Below are 24065 nucleotides of genomic sequence, written 5' to 3'. Positions count from 1 at the left end.
CAAAAAGGCCACTTTTGTGGCTGGGTGTGGAAATGCATCTGAAATGTCGTTCTCAATATAGAGATAGATCCGTTGCAGCAGCTAGCAGCGATGGAACGACATGAAACACAGTGGCTTGGAGGCCTTTAAGAATAACATCTATTTGCATCCCAAATGGCACCCTATTCTCTGGGGTCCTAGTCAGGAGTCATGCACTATATAGTGCATAGGATGCCAGCCCTAGTGGTTTACTTCTAGCTTGGACTGAAGGCTACAGTGAGCCATGGCAACACTCAGCAACACATACAGCAACACATACAGCATTACTCTTTACAAATGTATAAATCCTTTTCCTCATTTATTTTCCTTTTTACATGATAATTCCGCATTGGACACAAAATGCAGCATTTGGTTGACCCAAATCCTGCCTTGTACTGTACCAGTGAAAATCCCATGTTAATTTAGTGTTCTGTTGAAAATAGGAAATTGCTGATGTGTCATGTGTAAATGTCTTATGTATTTGTTAGTGGTTTGCCTTAATGGTAAAGAGACACATACTGTAGACTATAGGAAAGAGAATGGGCTCATTGTGTGTGGCCTTATCACCAAAAACCAAAATACATTTCTCAGTATTTCACTGCATACAGGATCTTAGTTATTAATTATCTTTTGACCTGGGCATCCACTGGCTCTGTTCATGTACACCCAGGCTCCTCGGCTTCTATGCCAGGTCGGTAGGATTTCACTTAGCCCACCTTGATTTCATTACAGTCATAAGGCTCTCGTGAGATTGTATTGGTTGCCCTCGGCTACCGGCTCTGTTCGCTTGTGAAAGGTCATTTCAGTTTCAGAGGCCCCATTCTATGTTTACACAAGACTCGAAGATATGTGTTTTACATGACTCACATAAACACAAAGGCAGGAGTTCATTGTGGAGACAGGCTTTTTTATTGTTTTGATAGAAAAGGGCACTAAACAGCTGAACTAACGTTAGGGAGGGGATCAAAGATAGATTGTCTGCACCTTTCCATTGGCTAACGTTAGGCAATAGCCTACAGCAGGAGAATGAACTGGTTCAAACAGCTGTTCAATGTTCATAGATTTTTTTTCTTCATTTGATGGTACCAAAATAAGTTACAATATAAGAAAGTCTGTGTTAATTCGTCATTATTATTAACCAGAAAAAACCCAGCTAACCCCCAAAAAACTTGCCAACAGCTTGGAGAGACTGAGGCAATCCCTAACGATTCTGACTTTCGGTTTTCTTCATGGTCATCACTTCCGAATAATTATTGCATCGTTAGGGACGTGACTTATAATTGTGAAATCTTTCACAAGAACTGCTTAACTCAGCATTTTCCGCTTTGTTTCTGAGTTAAGTTATGCCACACATTTCATCTGAAATAAACAAATAAGGGGAATGAACAGGGAAGTCCATAATAGGTTATTGGGTGTCATGCTATGCTATCAATGTGAGCGATTGAGTTTAACTTTTTTCTCAAGTCTATAATCATACACCACTTAAATTAGCATTCCCATCTTTCCTCCCAATCATTTCTTAAATATTTCATCATGTAGTACACACTCTATGGAGTGCATTCACAATCATTTAAAAGCTAGATTCCTTAGTTGTTAAATCCATTTGTGGACTTATAAATTAATGATATATAGTAGGGTCCGAAAATGACAACCTTGATAAAGATGTGCAATAATGACTGTATAAAATAACTCATTTAAATACTGTGTTACAGTGCCTAGTGAAAGTCTACACACCTCTTGGAGTATTCACATTTTACTGCCTCAAAATTGAATCTGAAAAGGGAACAAATTAGATTATTTTTCTACAGATCTACACAACCTACAACCTGCTTATAGAAATGTTCCTAATTAATCAAAAATAAACAAAGATGTCTTGATTGCATGTCTTCACACCCCAGAGTTAATACTTGGTGGAAGCACATTTGGCAGCCATTTCAGCTGTGATCATTTAGAAAAAATATTATACAAACTTTGCACAACTCTTAGGGCAATATATGTCCATTGTTTTTGTCAAAATTGCTCAAGTTTAGGTACATTGAGTTGGGAATCATTGATGTACAGCAATACTCAAACCTTGTCTCTGATTTTCAAGCTAATTTAAGTCAGGACTGAGACTAGACCACTCAGGAACACGCAACACCTCTTGGAAAGCCATTCAGGTGTGTCTTTGGCATAAATGTGTGTAATTGTCTCTCTGAAAAATACAACTCACTCCCAGGGTTAGGTTTTCAGAAGACTGAGGCTGGTGCTTCCACCAAGTGTTTACTTACCTGATCCTCGATATTTCATTCGGAGTAAAAAATGAAACGTCACACTTGGTGTAAATCTTTTTAGCACGCATTCACCATCACATGTACTTGAAATGATATTGTGAAATAAATGTTTATGATAGATATTTATTAATGCTATTGAAATTGTGAAATTATTCCAATGTATCGAGTACCATTTACCTTTTTGATGAAATTGAGCACATTGATAGATATTAAGTCAACTTTGAATAAGACCATAATTGAAACTGTACAGCCTACGGACTTTGTTTGATATCACTCTTCATTGGAGACTATCTGTGCTGGTGGACATCTGCAAATTGGTGCTGGCAGGCTTAAATAATAAATGAATGTCAAGTTGTTATTTTTGTTTGCTGTCACAGTTTACTATGAGGTGTAAAAAAATACCAAACAAAATGTGTAACTAGTACTTCAGGCCGGATACTTTGTTACTCTCACAGTACTTGAGTAGTTTCCTTGAATAGCTACTTTTAATTTTACTTGAGTAAATTACAATTTAAGTAACATTACTTTTACTTAAGTACAGATTTTCACTACTCTACCCACCTCTGGTTAACCTTTTCAAAAATAACAGGTCAAGAGAAACATGACCACAGTATATAATTGATTGTGGATTAGCCAGAGGGGGCAGTGCCCTTAAACATTCCTCCTACAACAAGTGCTAGCAGACACTAAGCTCCCACCACACAGAAGCATTAAATTCAGTCAATACCCAGAACATCTATTAGCCAAAACTATACTGAACAAAAATATAAATGCAACACTGTCACGATCGTCATAATAACTGGACCAAAGCGCAGCGTGATCTGGGTTCCACATCTTTTATTTCTAGGTGAAACTCACAGCAAAACAATAAACGAACAAACAAAACATGAAGAAAATGCAGTGCTCACAGGCACTACACAAAAACAAGATCCCACAAACCACAAAGGGGAAATGGCCGCCTAAATATGATCCCCAATCAGAGACAACAATAAACAGCTGCCTCTGATTGGGAACCATACCAGGCCAACATAGAAATATAATTACCTAGATGACCCACCCTAGTCACAGGGTGTGACAACAATTTCAAAGATTTTACTGCGTTACATTTCATATAAGGAAAGGAGTCAATTGAAATACATTCATTAGGCCCTAATCTATGGATTTCACATGACTGGGAATACAGATATGCATCTGTTGGTTACAGATACCTAAAAATTTAAAAAGTAGGGTCGTGGATCAGAAAACCAGTCAGTTTCTGGTGTGACCACCATTTGCCTCATGCAGCACAATACATTTCCTTTGCATGGAGTTGATCAGGCTGTTAATTGTGGCCTGTAGAATGTTGTCCCACTCCTCTTCAATAGCTGTGCGAAGTTGCTGGATATTGGCGGGAACTGGAACATGCTGTCGTACACGTCAATCCAGAGCATCCCAAACATGCTCAATTGGTGACATGTCTGATCAGTATGCAGGCCATGGAAGAACTGGGACATTTTCAGCTTCCAGGAATTGTGTACAGATCCTTGCGACATGGGACCGTGCATTATCATGCTGAAACATGAGGTGATGGCGGCGGATGAATGGCACGACAATGGGCTTCAGGATCTCGTCACGATGCTCTGTGCATTCAAATTGTCATCAATAAAATGCAATTGTCTTCATTGTCCGTAGAAATGCCTGCCCATACCATAACCCCACCATGGGGCACTCTGTTCATAACGTTGACATTAGCAAACCGCTCGCCCACACGACACCATACACGTTGTCTGCGGTTGTGAGGCTGGTTGTACGTACTGCTAAATTCTCTAAAACGATGTTGGAGGCAGCTTATGGTAGATAAATGAACATTAAATTATATGGCAACAGCTCTGATTGACATGCCTGCAGTCAGCATGCCATATGCAAGCTCCCTCAAAACTTGAGACACCTGTAGCATTGTTCTGTGTGATAAAACTACACATTTTAAAGTGGCTTTTTATTTTCCCCAGCACAAGGGGCACCTGTGTAATGATCATGCTGTTTAATCAGGTCATGAAACATGGGACCAACACTTTACATGTTGCGTTTATATTTTTGTTCAGTGTACATTTACTTTCTTAAGAGGGCGTTGGTTTAAAAGGATCAAATGTCTCTGATGATTTGTTTAGGGGATAATATAAATATTTGGGGTAGGTCATGGAATCTATTTAAAACTGTATAGTCTCGGGACCTTGTTTGCCCAACAGCATTTTGGATGCATCACTCTTTAGAAATGGTTTGAACTGCCATTAAAAGTAATGTGCAGGTAATACAGTAGGCACAAAGGACTGAAAGCAAAACTCTGTCGTCACTGAGCTAGAATAAAGAAATCAATAGGGACCGGTGATGGGGGGGAGGAGGGGAGAAGGGGAAGGCCATGGGGATTTACTGCTTCCTCAAAGGGCATTAGACATTAATGAGCCATTAGAAACAATACACAAACTGTGCCTCCCTACGCAATACACAAACACCCACAGCCCAGTTATGAGTGGTGGAGCTGCTCCACCACAGCCAGCAGTAAGAAGCGTTAAAGGCCAGTCATAATGGAACCTGACGCCTGCGACTTTTGATCTGTAAAGAGATTAGCGCTCAGTGTCTAATGAGGGGGAGGTCTGTCAGTGCACAGCTAGTTACAGTCAACAGGGCTAAATAGGTCACGATAGGTCCCAATACAATGTCTGGATGAAGGCCTTAGGACAGGCCATAAGGGACGGCGGCAGCAGTGTAGCCTCTTATAATTCAATTCTAGAAAGAAGCATACATTGACAGATGCCAGTTAATTGAATCTCCTCTCCATTGAAAGGCTAGAGGAAGGTGACAGGTACTTTGTTGCTCCTGCTTCAAAGGACAAATCTTTAATGTGATTAATAAAAGAGCAAACCAGATGGCATCATCAGGTTAAGTGGATAAATTAATACAATTATGAAGCTGTATTATAACTGTTCTGTTTGGTTAATGGGGTAAATTAGGTCCTGTTTTCTTTTAATCTGTCTAATCAATCAATCAAATGTATTTATAAAGCCCTTTTTACATCAGCTGATGTCACAAATTATTGTCTTCATTAAATATCTTTAAGAACAATGAGCTATAACTGAAATAAAAGTTTTGTCAAAAGTCATTGGGGAGCATGAGCAGGTTTTTTATGGAGCCTGAAAACAGGAGCACGGTCAGAGCAGCAGGTACCATTTGCCTGAGAAGAACACCACTGTCTAACTTGTTTATGCAAAAAGACCTGTCGCTGCAATGGAATTTCTGCTTTCGTAATCTCTTGCATTGCTGTGGCCGTGCCAGAACGAGGCCAAGCCGAGTATGGTTGGCTCTGCTGTTATTTATCTTCCTGGTCACAGTTAAGAAGTCCTGCAGATATTTTCCCTAACAGAGAACGATCCACCACAAAAGCAGCATTATGATGCAATACCCCAAACTTGCCCTTTTCTTTCCCCTGACTGAATCATTACAGTAATGGGAAGAGGCCCAATTCATGGTAGTGTCTGTCTGTTGTGAATGCCAGGAACTCTGTGGTCTGATAGCTGAAGACCCAAACTCCAAAGGAGCCATTGAAACCCCTAGAAGTACTGATAATCCAATTAACCACAGAAATAAAAGCTAGAACCTCTTTGTTAGCTAGGCTAATTGAGCTAGCCCTCTCCAATCCATGTTCCCCAGGCTGAGAGTCTGTCACCACAGAACATTGTGTAGGGGTTACAAGGACATTTTGTATCATGGGTTACCAGAACAGCCAAGTCTACATGACTCCAGCATCAAGGCACGCCACTGTGAGAACAGCGACTTATGCTCCCATTGCGATAGGCCTACTGTTGCTCAACCCAGGAAGTATGACTTCAACACAGCTGAGAGTTTCAGAGAAATCCAGTCATTTTCCCCCACTAATCAATTTCCTCTGATTGCAATCTATTGTACTGAGATAGTTATTGGTTTATCATTGCACTATTTGCAGACTGCTATGGTGCCAACACAAATTATACTGTTTCATAATCCTTCCATGTAAATGTTAATACAGAGGGTGATTCATTCAACATCAAAATGTGACTCACAGAGTTAATGAAAGGAGATTGAGGCAGCAGGCAGGCAGGGGGAGAAAGGCTCCCAGAGAATATTTTAGGATATTTAGTGCTGCCAAGTTACATTGCGACGCGTGACAATTTCATGGCTGTAGCCTCAGGCAATGTCTCTACCAGTCATGCAACGCTGTGTGTGCGACTGAAATGCTTCAATATTAAGGCAAGGATGATCTCACACTCATAGGTCTGACTAGGAGTGATCACAGCACAGGCACAGGACACTTCCCTCACCCACACACGGGGTGGTTTTACTACCCAAGTGGGGACCAAAACTTTATTCCCATTCAAAATAATTTATTCCCATTCAAAATCATATATTTCCTAAACCCTGACCCTAATCCTTAACCTAACCCTAATCTTAACCCCTAACCCTAATTGCAACCTTAATTGTAACCCTAACCCTAAAATGTAACTTTTTATTTAGGGTGCCAGCAAAATGTCCCCACAAATTTTCCTTTAATTACTATCCTTGTGAGGACTGTTGGAACCCAAAAGCATAGTCAAATGAGACCACACACAAACACACACCATCTGACTCAGCTCAGGACCACACCAGTAATGAAGCATTACATCCTATCTTTGGTCACACAAAGACATGACTTTGAAGGGAACATTGTGCAACTCAAGCACAAGCTCAGGCCATTAAACGCTACCTATGCAGGACTAATGATCCATGTGTTTCATTGACATTAATAATGTGAAACTGTCCTCTATGTGTGTGTTAGTGAGGCATACATACGTGTGTATGTGACACATGCCGTAAGTTGTATCAATAGCCGGATAAAAGTTTTTTGATCCTTGCCCAGTTTATTTCCAGGCTACTGAATTTGTTTAGCTTTGTAATCAATGTTAGGCACTTTTTTTCTGATACTTGCAATGTGTTGAACATAGATGGTGAGGACAACACACTTCTACTTTCAAAGTCAATTTCTCTACTTTTCCATAGTTTCTCTACTTTTCCACAACAATCAAACAGATATTTTCTAACCCAAAATAACCAATGATTTACATATACACAAGATGACTTGACAGGGCCATCTGTTTTGAAGCCACCGCGCCTCCATCTTGGCAGGTGTAAAAAAATATTTTGGAAGCTATAGAAATGCATTTATTTAATTTCTACATTTGTTTTTGCCACTTTTATGCTATTACAGACACCTTAATGCATACTTTTAAATGATATTATGTGAGCTAAACCTAAAACAATATATTAATAATTTAAAAATATATATAGCTTTTCCTTAAAGTATATATTTTTTTATGTACTAATGTTACTGTCCCCACTACAACAAAACATATTTAAATACATTTTGTCCTTGAAACATTTAATTGAAATACTGTAGAATTCCATTAATTTCTATTTAGGTCTGCTTCTCTGAGGAGTGCCAATATGGCCGACCAGTGGCTTCAAAGCCTGTCATTGGTCAATACATAGCATCAGCAATCCATGGTTTACATACATGATTAATATTAACCCATCCCCATGTGCATGCCATCCAGAGAGCATGCATCGTGAAGAATGGTGCAATACAATCATTGCTATTGAGTCATAGCAGGGGTGTGGCAATCCCTGTCCAACATATGGTTGGGTTTATAGTGACAATTTGTTTTATATTATTAAATAACATGCCCAATGTCCTTTTGGGAAAAAAATAAGAAAAATATATATATGCAACTCTTGCATGTAGACTAAATCGTTTTGAATTCATTTGGTCAGTGCACATTTGGATGTATTCCACCTCAACTGGATTGTGTAACATAATTACTTTATGATCAATGACTTGCAGCACACCTTGTAATTTCAGATTTAAATTGCAAGATAATTTTTGTTCCATTCAATAGATGTAAACTGCCTGGGTGACTATTGCGATGTTCCCTCGCTGATGTCGTCAGACCAGGGGGTGGAGCTACGATGTTGCAATCATGCTCAGTCGCGCATCACCAACTTCACTGCTGTAACAGAAAGGATATTTGAAGCCAATGTGCTGTCCAGTCCATTCTCAATCAGTCGGTGGGGGCACGTCTGATTAGAAATCTACTTTTTAGGGACTCCATTTGGAAATTAAAGGTTTACTATGCAATTGACCAAATAGGGGACGTGTAGCTTACTCTTCCCTATGACCAATTATTTATCTGGACGCGTCCACGAGTTTCCATAACTACTTCGGACAAGTAGGCGCTCTTTCTTCATTATTGTGCAAGAGTCTTTAAACGTGTATTTTCTCTATTTATAGAAAGTTTTGCTGGTTTTTTACTAAAAGCCTCTGGCTTTTTCGCAAGGAAAACACTGGATACACAAGTCGCTACACACCGGGAATGGAACAAAGGCATCTGTACCAACAACAGTAGACACCAGTGTTGCCGCCTCTCTTCAAAGCAAAATAACCTATTCAATTTGTCAAGGACTTTAATACATATTTTGCTTTGGATATGTGAACAGACATCCCGCACAACAAACGACGAAAGCTAATTTGAACTCGTATTTTATGGTTACATAATTTGCACATGCAACTGTAAATACGTTAGACTCCCTTGAACCACTTTCTTTTAGAAGGAAGAAAAACGTATTTTGTCCGAAGCTCTCAAAATTATTTGGTTTCCTCTACACAGCAAGGGTTTTGCTACGTTTACTGCACATTTCGAGTTTCTTGACAAGCAAAGCACTACACCAAAAGCTGGAGTTACCATACCATTGTTCTGTTCTGGAAAGCTGACCCCTTTGTCTTCCACTGCCAAGGTAAGAACTTGTTCACAATTTTCACCCTACCTCAGTATCCATATTTTTATCATACAGTTGAAGGGGTTGCTTGCAGTCCCGACATGTATTGAAAATGCATACATTTTTTACTTGTATGTTGTCGTGAAACAACAATGTTAAACTTTTAGAAAGTGATGGTGCAACTCTCCCTTCCACTCTTCGCGCTCAGTGAAGTATCCCGAGGTCGCTCTATTTCTCAGAATTGCTCGCCGGTCTGACCAGTTTTACCTGGTTCAACAAATATTTATTTCGACTTATAACATGACCCCCATGTGACCTCTTCTAGTTATAATGTAACTTTATCATAGTTATTTTACTTGTAAAACTTCAGGCCTTGGCGCAAGCTAAGGGAAGCCTGACGTCACTTTTATCATGACGTCGTCCATGTATTTAACTTTTTTTTTCATTTGGCTGGCTGAGAATGACTGACTCACTAGCCACATTTCGAAAGAAACCGTCAGTAATTTGAGTAATGCATATGACAGACAACATTGCTCATCAGTCAAGGCTCCATGGTGTCATCCAATAACTTTTAGCCTGTTATTTAGCACTGTTTAATGGTGGATATGATTCATGTCTCCTCCAAGTTCCCCAAATTGTAAATTATGCTTTGTATGTGCAATAAAAAATACAGTATTTGCACACAGTAAGTTTTTATAGGTAGTTATTTCACTGTGCATTTGAAATGTGGTTATCAGCATATCCAATCAAACACGAATCATACAACCCACTAGGATAGCCCTACAGGTTACCATGTGGTTCAGGCACGTCCTACACATATTGCAATGAAACCCACTAAAACAACCCATGCGACTCTTTCAGATGAGTGTGAACATCTCTCCCGCCCCTGCGCCTACTCGTCCCCTGCGGCTGAAGCGGCTGGAGCTGGATGACCCCCAGGACTACACAGAGGCCCTAAAATGCAAGCGTCCTCGACTGAGCCTGTCACCCTCATCCCCCGGCCTGGCCCCATGCCTGAGGCCCCTGAGACACAGCCCGGGTCCCGTGGGCTCCGACCACCACTGTGTGTCCTGCATCGGGCCCTACGTCCTCCTTGAACCCACAGAGGGAACAGAGACTTACAGGGCCATCCATAGGGTCACAGAGCAGGAGTACACCTGCAAGGTATGTATTGTAGCTACATGACCAGATAGAGTGGTGTGACTGTTTGCTTAATGAAGTCGCCCAACTGTCGGTACTTGCTTGATACTGTGCCTGAAATCGACCTATGCACACACATCCCTTTTGTGCCGTTCAAGTTCAGCTTATTTGTCATATGCACAGGAACACATGGTGTTCTTTGACACTCGAAAGGGTACATTATCCTCAGGCGATAAAGAATATGCATAGCTGTACTGTAGTCCAGTCTGTAATTTGACCATGAACTTATGAACTGTAACCTAACTCTACCCCATGTCCTCTACCAGGTGTTTTCTATGAGGCGGTACCAGGAGCTCATCGCCCCCTACGCCCGCCTACTGCCCCACGACAACATCTGCCGCATCGCAGAGGTGGTGATGGGCGAGCGCAGCGTCTACGTCTTCTTTCAGCATAACTACGGTGACATGCACTCTTACGTGCGCACGTGCAAGCGGCTCCAGGAGGAGGAGGCGGTCCGTCTCTTCGGCCAGATGGCAGCGGCGGTGGCCCACTGTCACGAGCACGGCGTTGTCCTGCGTGACCTCAAGCTGCGCAAGTTTGTCTTTGTGGACCAGCAGAGGTTAGTAGTTGACACTTTTCTTAACTTAATCGAGTTTTAGCTGAGGAACATGATCATCTGTTTGCAGGTTAGATTGCCTTACAGTAGTGACTGAGACCTGGCCCAAATTCATCATCTGAATGTTTAGACGGCCAGGCATATGTGGACTATGTTCACTTCCATTATGTCACTGCTAAAGAAAGCCCTTTAGTTGGGTAACTGTTAAAATGACTCTAAAGATCTTCATAATGCCTTAATCATGCCATCATAACTGTCATATAGGACTGCAATTTCTCCAACCCTGTAAACTCCAGTGTTATTCCTGGCAGTTATGTAAGCCACTGTATTATGCATGCATATGACCCAGTGCACCACCTGTAAATCACACAAAGCAGACAACATGATGTCCCACCATGGGGGTTTGATTACTATGATGACTCAACCTCTCTCTGGTTTTCCTTAGGACCAAGCTTGTTCTTCAGAACCTGGAAGACTCATGTCTGCTCCATGGGGACGATGACTCTCTGACGGACAAGCACGGCTGCCCAGCCTACGTGGGCCCTGAGATCCTCAACTCGCGCCACTCCTACTCAGGGAAGGCTGCCGACGTGTGGAGCCTGGGTGTGGTGCTGTACACCATGGTGGTGGGACGTTACCCTTTCCAAGACGTGGAGCCTGCTGCGCTCTTCAGTAAGATCCGCCGGGGGGCATTCACAGTGCCAGAGTCACTCTCAGTGCAGGCCAAGTCGCTGGTGTGCTGCATGCTGCGAAAAGCTCCCTCAGAGAGACTGGAGGCCGCGGAGCTGTTGTTCCACCCGTGGCTGAACTGTTCCAACAACACAACACCTCCCAACACGCACCTCAATCCTAGGAACTACACTGACCAAGTGGTCCCCAGCTACACCGACGACATGTGTTTCTAGAATAAAAATGTTAAATATCCTCTGTCCTTCATCGTCCACTTTGTCCTACTGATGCAAGTACAGCGGCATAATCTCCATATAGGAAATACTGGTAATGCAGGTTTTTTCTCCCTACCTGAAATGTTTGGTGACATTTAAGAAACATATCATAGTCATAAGGCATTGCAAATGTCTATAACTGCAGCGTTGTTAACCTGCTGTTAGACATTAGCATGTATATATGTTGAAGTTGTGCTTTTGAAGAAGTTATGAACATGTTATGCATGGCCGTTAATCTGAAGTGTTACCAAATGTATAACATAGTTCTGTGTCGAAGCATCTGTTGGCATTGCAGACAACAAAGCAGTAACTACCAAATACTGTATCTCCTGGCAACGTGTACACCTACCTCTGAGGTAGGGTCCAATGCAGTTAGTCCCACACTGCAGTGTAACATCAAGAAAGGTGCTTTTCAAAAGCTACCCAACTTTTGTGCTTTAACCAATAAATGTTTTGTTGACTCACTGGGAAGAGCAGGTGAAAAGTCTTCAGATAACATGCCCTATAGAAGCAGTCTGTCGAGCTGTATTCCCCTTCACAAAAGGCAGTAATTTTACTTTTTTTGTTGAGCAACTCTGTTGGGAACACTAAATTGAAGATCTATATCTGACAGGATTGATACCTGATACCTCCGAACTTGATGAAATCCTGGAATACTTGATGCACGTTTTGTGCCTTTTTATGTAGGCCTACTGTTTATATATTTCAGTGACCGATGGATCCTACCAACCGTTGAAGTGCCTTGTTTTCATAACCACAGTTTACGTTTAGTCCACCTCCCTATATCCCTATCAGGAGTTGAGTTTTGCTTTACCAAAGACTAATGCTGCATTCATAACCAAGTGGAAAGATGGTATTTACCACATACGACTGGGAAAAATCCACTTGAACGCCCCTCCAACTGGTAATTACTAGTGGGAAACTCGTCTATCACCCCGGAGTTCAGACTTCTCTTACATGCTGATCTGAGGTCACCTACTAAGGAAATTATCTTTAACTGCATTTTCAGCAGTTAAATGGAACAAAACATTTATAAAAAGCAATCTATTAATATAGTTTTTGAACACTTTGTTCACAAGCATGATAGCTGTGCTTTTAGTTGTTGACAACTTGTTGGACATTACCCAACTCAGCATTTACAACTTGACAACTGGTAATTACCACCTTCCCACTTGGTTATGAACGCAGCACTAGGCTACCCTCAATCATCACTTATGGTGTGCCGATAGTTTTAGTCATCTGTGATTCAGTAATCGTTCGCCTCGGTTTGTATGTTTTCTGACGAATGTATGTCAGAGTTAGCATGGTGTACTAGATCCCTAGACAAGTGTAGTCATTACCTCAGGTGTGAGTTAATGTCTGTAGAAGTATATAGTGCAGTGGGTTAGATCCTGAAGAATACAGTGCTGTAGTGTACTTTAAACATCTTGAATACCCATGTAATGGTGAAATCGTGTTAGTATCTGTTGACCTGAAGAAACAAAGGCATCACATACATTACACAGTACTGTGTGTTATTCGTGATGATGCCTGCATGCAGTTCGCTGACCCTAAATAGATCTAAGATCCTACACTAAGCCACAGCTCTTATTGTGACTTTGTAAATACTTTTTTGTAAGAAAAGTACACACTTTTTCTGATGTTGGTATGGTGGATGTACTTTTGTGAACAAGTATTTGTTGCCAGTAAAAATAAATCCTTGAACTGACTGTTTGCAAATCAGCTTTTTTTGCGATAAGACCAAACTTTGTCAGAGATGGTTGTAACACTTCATTACACAATCTCTATTTTCAGGGTCAGAAAAATTATTGCAGGAATCAAGAAATTATTTAACTATAAGCACGCCTTGATTCAGCTTGGACTAATACCAGGATGTAACGTGCAAGGACCGAGGTTATGAACAATTCATACTTAATAGTAAAGATTGTCGGGTTTCTGCTATGGCTGACAATAGTAATGATGCACTACCTAGCCTCATTCCAAGTCTTGTACTGGTTGGATTACACCGATATTGAAAGAAAAACACTCACCTGAGTTTGTCAAGAGAATAACACATCTACATTATTTAAATCAGTGTTATAAAAACATGTTTTAGTCAAGACCTTTGTTGTACATGGTGAGTTGGTGACAAATGATACAAGTTGAGAAAAAAAACAAGTATGAGGTCTTTAAAAGGTGCCAGAAAGAAAATTCAACTCATCTGCAATGTATTAAATAGGTCAACCTTGCGATGGGAATTTAAAACCAAATGTTTTGACAGATAATATATCCTGGTCTTTAACACAGACTAAAATAAATGTGGCTCTGATACAAAAGCATTAGCCTTCTTTAGCAATAATATTATCTTGCTTCTTAGTATGTAATTGGACCATATCATCAGGAAGTCAGAAAAAAAGCTTGCCTGTCCTTACCATGACAACCACCTGGTTACCACACATGGGCCAAACTGATCACAACAAATCAACAGTGACATGTACAGTACCAGTCAAACGTTTGGAAACAGCTACAAGGGTTTTTCTTTATTTTTACTATTTTCTACATTGTAGAATAATAGTTAAGACATAAAAAATATGAAATAACATATGGTATCATGTAGTAACCAAAAAAAGTGTTAAACAAATCTAAATATATTTGAGATTCTTCAAAAGTAGCCACCCTTTGCCTTGATGATAGCTTTGCACACTCTTGGCATTCTCTCAACTAGCTTCATGAGGAATGCTTTTCCAACTGTCTTAAAGGAGTTCCCACATATACTGAGCACTTGTTGGTTGCTTTTCCTTCACTCTGCGGTCCAACTCATCCCAAACCATCTCAATTGGGTTGAGGTCAGGTGATTGTGGAGGCCAGGTTATCTGATGCAGCACCATCACTCTCCTTCTTGGTCAAATAGCCCTTACACAGCCTGGAGGTGTGTTGGGCCATTGTCCTGTTGAAAAACAAATGATAGTGGGACTAAGGGCAAACCAGATGGGATTGGGTATCGCTGCAGAATGTTGTGGTAGCCATGCTGGTTAAGTGTGCCTTGAATTCTAAATAAATCACCAACAGTGTCACCAGCAAAGCACCCCACACCTACCTCCTCCATGTTTCACAGTGGGAACCACACATGCAGAGACCATCTGTTCACCTATTCTGCATCTCACAAAGACACAGCAGTTGGAACCAAAAATCTTGAATGTGGACTCATCAGACCAAAGGACAGATTTCCACCCGTCTAATGTCCATTGCTCGTGTTTGTTGACCCAAGCAAGTCTCTTATTATTTAATGTCCTTTAGTAGTGGTTTCTTTGCAGCAATTCGGCCATGAAGGCCTGATTCACTCAGTCTGCTCTGAACAGTTGATATTGAGATGTGTCTGTTACTTGAACTCTGTGAAGCATTTATTTGGGCTGCAATCTGAGGTGCAACAGAGGTAACTCTGGGTCTTCCTTTCCTGTGGCGGTCCTCACGAGAGCCTGTTTCATCATCATAGTGCTTGATGGTTTTGGCAACTGCACTCGAAGAAACTTTCAAAGTACTTGAAATGTTCCGGATTGACGTACCTTCATGTCTTAAAGTCATGATGGACTGTTGTATCTCTTTGCTTATTTGAGCTGTTCTTGCCATCACATGGACTTGGTCTTTTACCAAATAGGGCTATCTTCTGTATACCGCCCCTACCTTGTCACAACACAACTGATTGGCTCAAACGCAATAAGGAAAGAAATTCCACAAATGTACTTTTAACAAGGCACACCTGTTAATTGAAATGCATTCCAGGTGACTACCCCATGAAGATGGTTGAGAGAATGCCAAGTGTGTGCAAAGCTGTCTTCAAATTCAAATAACATTTTATTGGTCGCATACACATGGCTAGCAGATGTTAATGTGAGTGTAGCGAAATGCTTGTGCTTCTAGTGCCAACAGTGCAGTAATATCTAACAAGTAATCTAACAATTCCACAACAACTACTTCATACACACAAATGTAAAGGGATGGAATAAGAATACGTACATATAAATATATGGATGAGCGATGGCCAAGCGGCATCAAGGCAATGGGTGGCTACTTTGAAGAATCTCAAATATATTTTGATTTGTTTAACACTTTGTTGGTTTCTACATGGTTTCACATGTGCTATTTCATAGTTTTGATGTCTTCACTATTATTCTACAATGTAGAAAATAGTAAAAATAAAGAAAAACCCTTGAATGAGCAGGTGTGTCCAAACTTTTGACTGGTAATGTACAGTACGTCTAAAACCTCTGTTAAGTAGACAAAGAATAAGACAATCAACAAGGAAATATGTACTGTATCCATATCTACCTGCACAAAGTATGTATGTCTAAAGCTAATACGCTGATCACTTTGGATGTTGTTGACATTTGAAATCAATATCTGAGTAAATTCAGGACAGGTTTGCAGTAACATCTCTAGGGAGCATGTTCTACACTAGAGGCAGATAGATATACATCACATAGAAGGGACTGGATGCAACTTTAGAATACCCACCTGTATATTTCTACTATTATGTACCCGAAGTACAAAGGACGAGTCTTTGTCACATTTTACTTGAACAAAAACAGCCAAGAGCAAGACTTATGCCACATACAGATGTAGGATCTTAATTTGAACCCGTTTGCTCCAGCAGGAAAATAATTCTGCAGCAACAGGAAATGTGAATTATAATTAATTGACATGTTTTGTAAGGGAAAATCCAGTCTAAAATTTCAACGTGGAAATTACTTTTTAAACCTTAAGTACACTACAAGTTTAAAATGTCCTGCATTGCAGGAAAGTTCACCTGCAACAGGGTGATCAAATTAATATCCTACATCTGTTACAGTAACACTGTCCAGCTGGTATTCAGTAGGACAAACACAATACTGATACAGTAGCTGTGAGGATCGATATCCAGCTAACCAACCACTCACACTACTAGCCCTAAATAGGTAGCCTTCAGTCCTCCCATTAATCACAAATGCATTATTCTATATTAAGTACATTTCCATCATGCGTCATTTGATAAGGAAAGTTGGACGATAGGCATCACGGCTAGATTTGTTTTGAAACTATAAGTCTAAAATGACATTTCAAAACACAACATACGGTGGGAGAGCAACAGTTGGACTAAATGAAAACTGCTCTATAGCTAGACTTCTGCTATCATAAACTCTTCAGACAAACTAAAAACTGTTCAACTAAAGCAATACCTAAAAATACTTTTAAAGTTATTAAAATACAAGATATGTAAATTAGGTTCAAACAGTACACTCTACAGGCAGAGTTTGTATTTGGTGTGAGAATTCACACGTCACACTTGTCCTTAAAACATCATAGAATTGAGAATCAGAACTAGATTCTGGAGTACTTTTGGAACAGCGATCCAGAAGAACTGTATTTGCTGGCTTGACCAATAAAACTATAGACTGCACTAAGTCCTGTCGCTAAATAAATAAAAACATTGTAGATTTGAGTAGCATTGGTATGGAAGGCATAACATATCCAAGAGGCAGACTGATTCAAGCTGGTATGTGAGTTTTCCATCAGCTAAGTTGAGTATGCCCCCTTGTGTTCAAACATGCCCTCAAGCATGCAGTCTGAGAATGATCCTAAACCTAAGTTGAGTCAATTTGGTTCTACAACAGCCCACACTTTGGAACGGTAAAGCTTGAAAAACAGAACATGATCATAAAATTCACAAATTGTGTTTACCAACAACAGCATAGAGAATGTGAAATATGTTGCAAATTAATGAGTGCCAGAACTTGCTCCAATACCAGGTCAAACAACACACGCCAAACATAAAAGCTTTTGCTTCAGATAAACAAGGTAATGAGAACATAGCAATGGAAAACTAAAACGAGACACAAATAAAGTAACCGAGTAACAGAGCTCCAAGCTCACAGTCTGACTTCAGTAAAACATGAGGTCCACCAAACAAATGAATTAGAAAAAAATTGAAATAAAATCCCAACCCGAATAAGTTTAAGATTGTAAGAAAAATGGTGGCGACGTGGGTACAGACAGACATCCAAGTATGCTGTCTGCTCCTGCATGAGAATGGGACTGGCGCGTCACTGGGCACACAGGGCACCATACCTACCGAGAGAAGAAATACATGGTTCAGATTAGAAGATTAGACCGCCCCAAACGATGCATCCACGAACAGTACTAATTCAACATAAAGACTGTAAAACAGTTTCATTCTCTATGTTTTCCATACCAATCACATTTTCTATTTTTCTATTTGGGGAAACCTTTCTGTGAAGAATGCAGGCAGTGTGTCCTCCTCACCTCTCTTCATCCATGTTCTCATCATAACAATCTTCATCCAGCTCCAGGTCCAGTTCGTTGCCAATGCCAGAGTCCCGTGGGGCCATGAATAAACTAACACGCGGAGACAAAATCAAATGTTGCTCACCACAGACCATTTCAATGTATAAGAAATTCTTTCAGGGATGGAATAGAAGTATTTTGGGCATTCGCCAGTCGGAGTAGTAGACAGATTTCTAATGGTCCAGGTAACATTCGGGTCCAAAATCTGTGCCATGCGATGTTTGAAAAGACAAAATATCACTGCCGGGTTAGTTTCTAACAGCCCAGTCTGAAAAGTACTAGCCTCAGGCTAGCGGGCTAGCTTAATTTCTATCCCTTCCCTGGTTCTTTTGCTATGTTGACTGACTGCCAAGGATATTTATCCATGCATTGACCTTTGAGCAAAAGATAAGTATTTATTTTGTTGATCGTATTGCCAGTATGCAGTTATATTGTCTTTGACCAACCACGTTCAGATCGTAAACAGATGATTTCCACTCAGATAAAAGAATACCATACCCAGACAACTGTCACGTCAAATGGACATGAGAAGTTAAAGGTAATGGTCACTCAAAAATAATACATTCATATTTTGTTAATTAGTCCATTTTTAATACAACCCCAAAGAACTGTGCACATCAATCAAGATGATTAAAATTTAGGACTTTCAATACAGAGCACAAAACTGTAATAATGATGTGTTTTGCAGTCTTCAGTCTTACCTGACCGAGCGGCATGTGAAGAAGACGATCCTCTTCAGCCTCGTGTTGTAGAAGAAGTAGTTGAAGGACCACATGTTGCCCACCTCTCCATACGGGTCAGAGTCCAGGTCTGGGTTGTAGCTGCAACATCCAAAACAAAATGGCCTTTACATTCTGGTTTACAAATGACATGTACAGGTAACTACCAAAATAAAGCAAACCCTTGAGTAAATGACTATACAAAGTATTTTTGAAAGCAGGTGCTTCCACACAGGTGTGGTTCCTGAGTTAATTAAGGAATTAACATCCCATCATGCTTAAGTTGATGTATAAAAATGCCCAGTTGCCCATTATTTTGGCTACCATTGCTAGAAGAAAAGACCTCAGTGACTTTGACAGAGGGGTCTCAAAGGAGCATAGGGGGTTTAAAGGGTGTCTGTCTCAGTCACCAGATCTCAACCCAATTGACCACTTATGGGAGACTCTGGAGCGGCGCTTGAGACAGTGTTTTCTACCACCATCAACAAAACAACAAAATTTGGAATTTCTTGTGGAAGAATGATGTGGCATCCCTCCAATAGAGTTCCAGACACTTGTAGAATCTATGCAAAGGTGTTTTGAAGCTGTTCTGCCTCGTGGTGGCACAATGCCCTATTAAGACACTATGTTGGTGTTTCCTTTATTTTGTCAGTTACCGGTATGTCTCCTCGCATATGTTTAAAGGTGGCGGTGCTCGTGCCGGAGTCTGGTGTAGTGATAGCGCTGCAAACTCCAGACCACAAATACCCGCTATCTACCACACATACCCTCTCTACCTTTAAGAAAAAATGGCATTGCTCACCTGTAGATGTCACACTCCGACAGGCAGATCTCTGTGTCGATGGCCTCCCACAGCTGGGGCTGTAGCCGACTGTACTCCTCCCCAGCCGCCGCCGACAGACTGCTGTTCACCGCATTGAACACCTAACATCATACACTGCGTTAATAATGCCATACAAACACAGAACTTTCGTGTATATCAGGCCCTGTTAGGATTTAGCCAACACTGACCATGTCTAGACATCAACTAATAGATTCAAGCACAGTGTGTTGTACTTTTCATTTTGGAGTTGATCTGTTAGTCCCCTTCCCAAGCCTTTTGTCCTCCAGGTAATGGATTACAGTCTCATACCACATGAGACCAGACAGGCTTTGGGTCGTGTACAAGCTGCCTCGGCACGTCAAGCCCAATCAACTCCAGCTACTGTGTAGTGAAAGCCACGACGCAAAACCATCAGAATACGCTGGTTCTGGTGTAAGCAATTCCTACCAGCAACGTGAGGCAGGTACAGGGCACAGTTGTGTAGGTAGGAGATATTAAATCCTCACCCAGTTTATGCTGGGCTCTCTGCTGAAGTCGTGGCTCTTGGTGCGGCTGAAGTCATAGTCGGGGCGGAAGGATTCGTTGAGGGTGGCAATCAGGTAGAAGAGGGTCTTCCTGCTGCACTTGTCAGAGAGAGGCCCCTCCCCCTCGTCTCCACTCTGACTCTGGCTCAACCTAAAACCACAGCACAAAACCACACCCTAGTTAGTGTTATGAAGATGTTCAGTGCACACTTGTGAATACTTGTCATTTCAACTGTCTGCTTGACAGGAACTAATGGATTCTTCTAGGTCTTCAAGTGACCAGGCCATGAGCATTACAGAATACAGATAGAAGTGTAATGACTAAACACATTCAATTCACTATCACTATTAGAGGTCGACCGATTAATCGGAATGGCCGATTAATTAGGGCCGATTTCAAGTTTTCATAACAATTGGAAGTCGGTAATTTTGGACGCAGATTTATTTTTTATTTTTTTACACCTTTATTTAACTAGGCAAGTCAGTTAAGAACACATTCTTATTTTCAATGACGGCCTAGGAACGGGGGGTTAACTGCCTTGTTCAGGGGCAGAATGACAGATTTGTACCTTGTCAGCTCAGGGATTGAATCTTGCAACCTTACGGTTAACTAGTCCAACGCTCTAACCACCTGCCTCACAAGGAGCCCGCCTGTTACGCGAATGCAGTAAGAAACCAAGGTAAGTTGCTAGCTAGCATTAAATGTATCTTATAAAAAACAATCAATCAATCATAATCACTAGTTATAACTACACATGGTTGATGATATTACTAGTTTATCTAGAGTGTTCTGCGTTGCATATAATCGATGCAGTGCGCATTCGCGAAAAAGGACTGTCGTTGCTCCAACGTGTACCTAAGCATAAACATCAATGCCTTTCTTAAAATCAATACACAGAAGTATATATTTTTAAACCTGCATATTTAGCTAAAAGAAATCCAGGTTCGCAGGCAATATTAACCAGGTGAAATTGTGTCACTTCTCTTGCGTTCATTGCACGCAGAGTCAGAGTATATGCAACAGTTTGGGCCGCCTGGCTCATTGCGAACTAATTTGCCAGAATTTTACGTAATTATGACATAACATTGAAGGTTGTGCAATGTAACAGGAATATTTCGACTTATGGATGCCACCCGTTAGATAAAATACGGAACGGTTCCGTATTTCACTGAAAGAATAAACGTTTTGTTTTCGAGATGATAGTTTCCGGATTCGACCATATTAAGGCTCTTATTTCTGTGTGTTATTATGTTATAATTAAGTCTATGATTTGATAGAGCAGTCTGACTGAGTGATGGTAGGCACCAGCAGGCTCGTAAGCATTCATTGAAACAGCACTTTCGTGCGCTTCGCCAGCAGCTCTTCGCAATGCTTCAAGCGTTGCGCTGTTTATGACTTCAAGCCTATCAACTCCCGAGATTAGGCTGGTGTAACCGATGTGAAATGGCTAGCTAGTTAGCAGGGTGCGCGCTAATAGCGATTCAAACGTCACTCGCTCTGAGACTTGGAGTAGTTGTTCCCCTTGCTCTGCATGGGTAACGCTGCTTCGAGGGTGGCTGTTGTCGTTGTGTTCCTGGTTCGAGCCCAGGTAGCGGCAAGGAGAGGGATGGAAGCTATACTGTTACACTGGCAATACTAAAGTGCCTATAAGAACATCCAACAGTCAAAGGTATATGAAATACAAATGGTATAGAGAGAAATAGTCCTATAATTCCTATAATGACTACAACCTAAAACTTCTTACCTGGGAATATTGAAGACTCATGTTAAAAGGAACCACCAGCTTTCATATGTTCTCATGTTCTGAGCAAGGAACTTAAACGTTAGCTTTCTTACATGGCACATATTGCACTTTTACTTTCTTCTCCAACACTTTGTTTTTGCATTATTTAAACCAAATTGAACATGTGACATTATTTATTTGAGGCTAAATTGATTTTATTGATGTATTATATTAAGTTAAAATAAGTGTTCATTCAGTATTGTTGTAATTGTCATTATTACAAAAATAAATGTATTATTATTATTTATTTTCTATATCGGCCGATTATCGGTATCGGCTTTTTTTGGTCCTCCAATAATCGGTATCGGCATTGAAAAATCATAATCGGTCGACCTCTAATCACTATATTATACATCTACTTTAAAGTGTGTGTGAACTCTACATGCATTAGTTACATTTATCTGAAAAACACTGACCATTTCTCCCAAGTACTGAATAGATCTCTACTTCCTAAGGCGGCTGAAGAAAATCAGCATGCTGCCCCGGGGCCTCTCCAAATACTACCGCTGCACCATCGAGAGCATCCTGACCGGGTGGTGAAGACGGCCCAGTAAATCACTGGGACCGTGCTCCCACCCATCCAGGACATCTACTCGAAACGGTGCCTGAGGAAGGCACGCAACATCATCAAGGACCCCATACACAAGCTGTTCTCTCCCTTACCGTCAGGCAGGCGGTATCGGAGCATGAGGTCTGATAACAACTAGTGATGGGTCGTTCGCGAACGAACGGCTCTTTTTGAAGGGATCTTTTCGGTGAACGTCTGGAACCGAATCACCTCAGTGAAAGAGCTGTTCATTTAGCTCTCTGATTTGCATACTACTACTACTGCTGCTTCTTGACCTCAAAACAATGTTTTTCTGCAGATCTGTAGTCTTACTTGCTGGGGCTGATTCCTGAGGACTGTGGAGGGGACAGGGCTTCCAGGACATGAGGCAGTCCCTCCTGGCAGAACTGTTTGAACATCTGCTTATCCTCGCCTGCCATCTTGCAAGAGTAGCTTTCGATCCTGAGGAAAGACACAGTGCAAAACAAAGAACGGTTCATCACATCATGCATCTACTTAAGCAAATGATGTGGTTGTGAAAATCGACTTCCTGTGTAACAAAGTTAAGTTGTTTTAGGTCTGTTAAATTCTGTGCAAATGTTTTCCCATTTCTAGGTCTACATACCAAATGGGTTGGTGGCACTACTGAAGTGTTGAGAACTTACCTTCCTATTATCTGACAGTCCCCCATTTCAATGGTGAGTCTGGTGTTTATGGCTTCAAAACTTGAATTTTCCAAGAGTTTCATCTTGAGTTTGTTTTCTTATGCAAAATATAAATTGTTTAAAATGCACTCATCCCTTGTTTAGCACCTAGGCTTGAATACCACACTGCTATTTGTCACCACCAGGAGGGCAGGTCATCAATTCTGATAAACAAAATTACACTTGTCTTTACACCCCTGTCTTGCTTTGTACACTTTAGTTAGATATTCAACAATGGTCGTACTAATTTAGTTAGGCTAACAATTAGCTATGCACTGGCCCACAACAAAAAAACTCGGTCAAATGTGTCGTTCAAAAAAACAGCGAACGCATAAACTTTTCAGGCCTATCAAGCTGCCTAGCTAATGGAGCTAGCCATTTTGCTAATCCTGCAACAAAGCTTGCCTTGCATTTAATACCTCCGAGACAACGGGCCGTGGAGAATGAAGATCCTCAGCTCGCGCGCGCAAAACAGTTCGGTGTATCTTGCGCTCGCTTAATTCAACACCAAAGTAACCAATTTCAATCACACACTTTAAATTCAATATTGCACGATTCATTTACGGATGATGTAAATACCTTTGTCGATGGCTTAAGGCACTTATATTTCTGATAAAAATGTCTTCCTTTTTACTGTGAAATTTCCAATACCTGCCATTAAATAAACTGAAATTAGATACAAAAATCTTCATCCCAGCTTTTGTATCAGAACTTAAAGAGAAATCCCAGGCTTCTCGAAGCCTTTCGCATTCGATATGCACCTGAATTTGTCTATTAAAACAGCAAAACAATTTGGTTGTTTTGATCCTTCCTCAGTGTAACTGCACTTCCTTCTT

At 40.9% G+C, this 24065-nt stretch overlaps 2 protein-coding genes across 3 annotated transcripts; one reads left to right on the top strand and one right to left on the bottom strand.

Moving 5' to 3' along the window:
* The first annotated feature begins 8259 nt into the window (after nt 1-8259).
* On the top strand, nt 8260-11790 carry LOC139562025 (tribbles homolog 2-like). Its single transcript, XM_071379379.1, has 4 exons — nt 8260-9128; nt 9972-10274; nt 10577-10869; nt 11312-11790. Exons 2-4 carry the CDS (start codon nt 9972-9974, stop codon nt 11769-11771), a joined length of 1056 nt encoding a protein of 351 aa, XP_071235480.1. The 5' UTR covers nt 8260-9128; the 3' UTR covers nt 11772-11790.
* Nucleotides 11791-15622: 3832 nt separating this feature from the next.
* LOC139562041 (repressor of RNA polymerase III transcription MAF1 homolog) lies at nt 15623-24064 on the bottom strand. Of its 2 annotated transcripts, none has more exons than XM_071379381.1 (7): nt 23191-24052; nt 22859-22987; nt 20177-20345; nt 19650-19771; nt 18830-18949; nt 18087-18179; nt 15623-17891 (listed from the first exon to the last, which is right to left on the bottom strand). In XM_071379381.1, exons 1-7 carry the CDS (start codon nt 23271-23273, stop codon nt 17867-17869), a joined length of 741 nt encoding a protein of 246 aa, XP_071235482.1. In that variant the 5' UTR covers nt 23274-24052; the 3' UTR covers nt 15623-17866. The 2 variants fall into 2 exon arrangements, with proteins under 2 accessions (XP_071235482.1, XP_071235481.1); XM_071379380.1 differs by having other exon boundaries at nt 16084-17891; nt 23809-24064.
* Nucleotide 24065: the final 1 nt, after the last annotated feature.

The sequence above is a fragment of the Salvelinus alpinus genome, chromosome 2, assembly GCF_045679555.1.
Source record: "Salvelinus alpinus chromosome 2, SLU_Salpinus.1, whole genome shotgun sequence".
NCBI classification, from domain to species: domain Eukaryota; kingdom Metazoa; phylum Chordata; class Actinopteri; order Salmoniformes; family Salmonidae; genus Salvelinus; species Salvelinus alpinus.
Note: the sequence above shows the minus strand (reverse complement) of the source record. Positions and strands in the feature narration are given on the sequence as shown.